A 3,240-nucleotide genomic window follows, 5' to 3' on the forward strand; every position below is an offset into this window, starting at 1 on the left:
TGTTTTCTTGAAAGTAGCTGTTGACTCTTGCTTGATTTAAAGGTTGTTGGCTATGCCAATAAGGTAGTGATTTAGCTAACAATGAAGATTGTCCCTACCTGCCTGCCTAATCCAAATCTCACAAACCACCTAGGGGCTCAGGTGCTACCACTTCCTCCCTAACCCTGGAGAGGAGAGAAAGAAGTGAAGTTCCCAGAGGTTTGTGGACCCAAATTTATACCTTGTCCTTAACTGTCACCCTGATACATGGCCTGGGTGCTTTGCCAGATTCTGTGTTCTAAAGTGGCAAACTGCTAACTTGCACCTACAGAAAATGGCTGCCCATTTCTGCATATCACAGAAGTATCCTATTGCTACCTGATTGCCCAGGGTGTGGCTGAGGCTTGTTCCAGTTTCATATGCTCTTTCACCTTCCAGCAATACTCCATCTCTCAACATGGCATAGTAATGGAACTTCTATAATATGTTCCTAAATGTGCTTTGTGTATCTAATTTGTTCCTGTTCCATTCCATCCTTCCTGGGAATTGATGATGAACCTTGGATCTTACTCATATGTCATCAGGTCATTCAAATGTCCAAAGTCCACACAATGAAGTTTAAACTTTGTAACCAAGTTTTATTACCCATATGCCTTCTTTCCTTGTCAGCATTCTCTATCTACTTGCCTCCAATTCGATTTTAGGAATTTTCAAGTAATCATCTAATTCTTCATTGACTCCCTTCCTCCTTTTCTCTCTTCCTCTGGCTCATCTTCCTTCTCTCACTTTCTTCCTTTGTTTCCTTCCATATCTACCTCCTTCCTATAAATGTTCTTTCTTTCCCCTCTCTCCTACCTTCCAAATTTTGTAACTTTTTAATGTGTTTAGTGTACTATCTTGATTAGGAATTTATGTAGGTCTCCAGTGACTTCCAAAAAGCTCTTTGAGGTCAAGGTTTTCTGGAATAACTGAAAAGAGTGGATTCCTCCTTTAGCTGTTCTTTGTCAAAAGTGGTTTATACAAAAATATCCTTTTCATCAAGGACCCAATGCTTACATTTCCCACATGTGTTAGTACATACTGTCAAAGTTTATCCCAATACAATAACTCCTTCACAGATACTACATATCTTCCAAGGAATGACTTTCTACTCAAATATAGTAACTGCTTAATTAAAAAAGTCATTCCCCAATATTTAATGAATAACTTAAAACATAGATAATTGGTTTTTAAAATGAAACAGATATTTATTTCATTGTATTCCAACTTCATTTTAAATATTAGGAAACCAAAGTATTAGAAAACTAAGATTCTTTCCCCTGTAAATTTCAGAGGCAAAGGCAGGACAGTCCCCACAAGAGTTCTTATATAATTACAAATGGATTTTAGTGTCCCAAAGTTTGAGATTGGTCAGGATTAAGGAATTTTTTTTTGGGGGGGTGGGGTTTGCTTTTAACCTCCAACATCTGTTATCCAAGGCTAATCATTCCATTTCTTTTTCTATAGTGGATATATCACTGGATCCTGAAACACACAGTTTTCATCTTATTGTGCCTGAAGATTTTAAGTATTTAAAGTATGAACCTGACTCACAAGACCAGCCTGACAAACAAGAAGACTATTTTGTTACTGTGTTGGGGGCTCAGACCTTTACCAGTGGAACACACTACTGGGAAGTAGATGTGGAAGGTCAGACAGAGTGGGTACTAGGAATTTGTGAAGATTCAGTCAGCAAAAATGGGAATGTCTCCATATTATTTGAGGATGTAAGAGCTATAATAGGTTTAAAAGATGAAAATGAAATGCTTTTCTGGAGATCATCAGATTTCTTTTATAAGATGCCTACAAATAAGGTGGGCATTTTACTTAACTATGAGGAGGGCAATGTTTCATTTTATGATATGAAAAACAGATGTGTTCTCTTTAGTTTCCCAAATTCAGCTTTTCAAGGGCCTGTTCGCCCTTTCTTCTCTACTTCTCTTTTGAATAAAGGAAATACCTCTTAATCACTCATTACCTACCCCAACAATACTCTGAAGACAGATGGTAAATTACTGTTAGAGACAATGAATGAGACTTAAATGAAATGATAATGAACATGCCCTTTTATTAATTTGAATTTGTTGAAATGATGGTGTGATGTGTGATTTTCAAAAGCAATGAAAATAAAGTCTTATTTGTTTTTATTTGGTATCAACACTTGTGTGCCTCACGTCATAGCAATGCCCAGTGTGTTTCACCTCACTATCATTTCACTGAGTTTTAGCAATTCTCTATAAAACCAGTCACCACACGAAGTTATTATCTTAAAACCAATGGAATTACATATGATATACATAAACTGTATATTTCTAAGATGGAAACATTTTATATATGTATATGTGTATGTTTTACCAGGTTATTTTCCATGTGAATTGCATGTTAAACTCTGTGAGTCATTGTGGATCTTCTCAAAAAAAGTCCTGCTTTTACCAGCTTAAAATATCTAGAACTGTGATGGTGAAACTATGGTATACTTGCCTAAGGTGGCATACAGAGATCTCTCTCTGACCCAACCGGGCCATCCCTGACCCAGTCTGAGGTGCTCCCTTCTCCCTCTCCATTGTGTCTCCCCACCCCTCTTAGCTTACTCCCTCCCCTGGGCAGAGAGCTCAGGTCACTCCCCTGTCTTTCTCCCTCCCCTACCTGGCCTAGGTTCCCATGATGCTGTTCCTCTTAGAGCAGTGATGGGCAAACTTTTGACCTTGTTGTGTCAAAATTCGTCAAAAAACAAAGCATAACTCAGGTGGTGTGTCACTTCAAGAAATAAAACCATAATTTCATAATAATTATTTTAAATAATAAAACTATATAGTTATCATATATAACTATATTTAATAAACCAAAATAGAGGGGGCAGATGGGTATCTCAGTGGATTTAGAGCCAGGCCTAGAGATGGGAGGTCCTGGGTTCAAATCTGGACTCAGACACTTCCCAGCTGTGTGACCCTGGGCAAGTCACTTAAACCCCATTTCCTAGTCCTTACCACTCTTCTACCTTTGATTCAATACACACTATTGACTCCAAGATAGAAAGTAAGGGTTAACAAAATAAATAAATAAAAATAAAATAAAAAATAAACCAAAATAGATGAATTTGTCCTCTCTAGTAAACAGAGTGGTTATACTACACTACTGCAAATATTTCATCCTTGGTCCCATACTTCTGTATCCGGAACCAGCCGGATTCAACTATGGGGTGTTCGGGAAACAGCCACCTGA

The 3,240-nt window shown here is 37.7% G+C and overlaps 1 protein-coding gene across 1 annotated transcript; it reads left to right on the forward strand.

Annotated features, from left to right (window-relative positions):
- Window positions 1-1,485: 1,485 nt before the first annotated feature.
- On the forward strand, window positions 1,486-2,077 carry LOC123254812 (probable E3 ubiquitin-protein ligase TRIML1; the record flags this gene model as incomplete). Its single annotated transcript, XM_044683733.1, has 1 exon — window positions 1,486-2,077. A coding segment is annotated over one exon (500 nt), but the record flags the coding sequence as incomplete, so codon positions are not given.
- Window positions 2,078-3,240: the final 1,163 nt, after the last annotated feature.

This window comes from Gracilinanus agilis, unplaced genomic scaffold, assembly GCF_016433145.1.
Source record: "Gracilinanus agilis isolate LMUSP501 unplaced genomic scaffold, AgileGrace unplaced_scaffold332, whole genome shotgun sequence".
NCBI classification, from domain to species: domain Eukaryota; kingdom Metazoa; phylum Chordata; class Mammalia; order Didelphimorphia; family Didelphidae; genus Gracilinanus; species Gracilinanus agilis.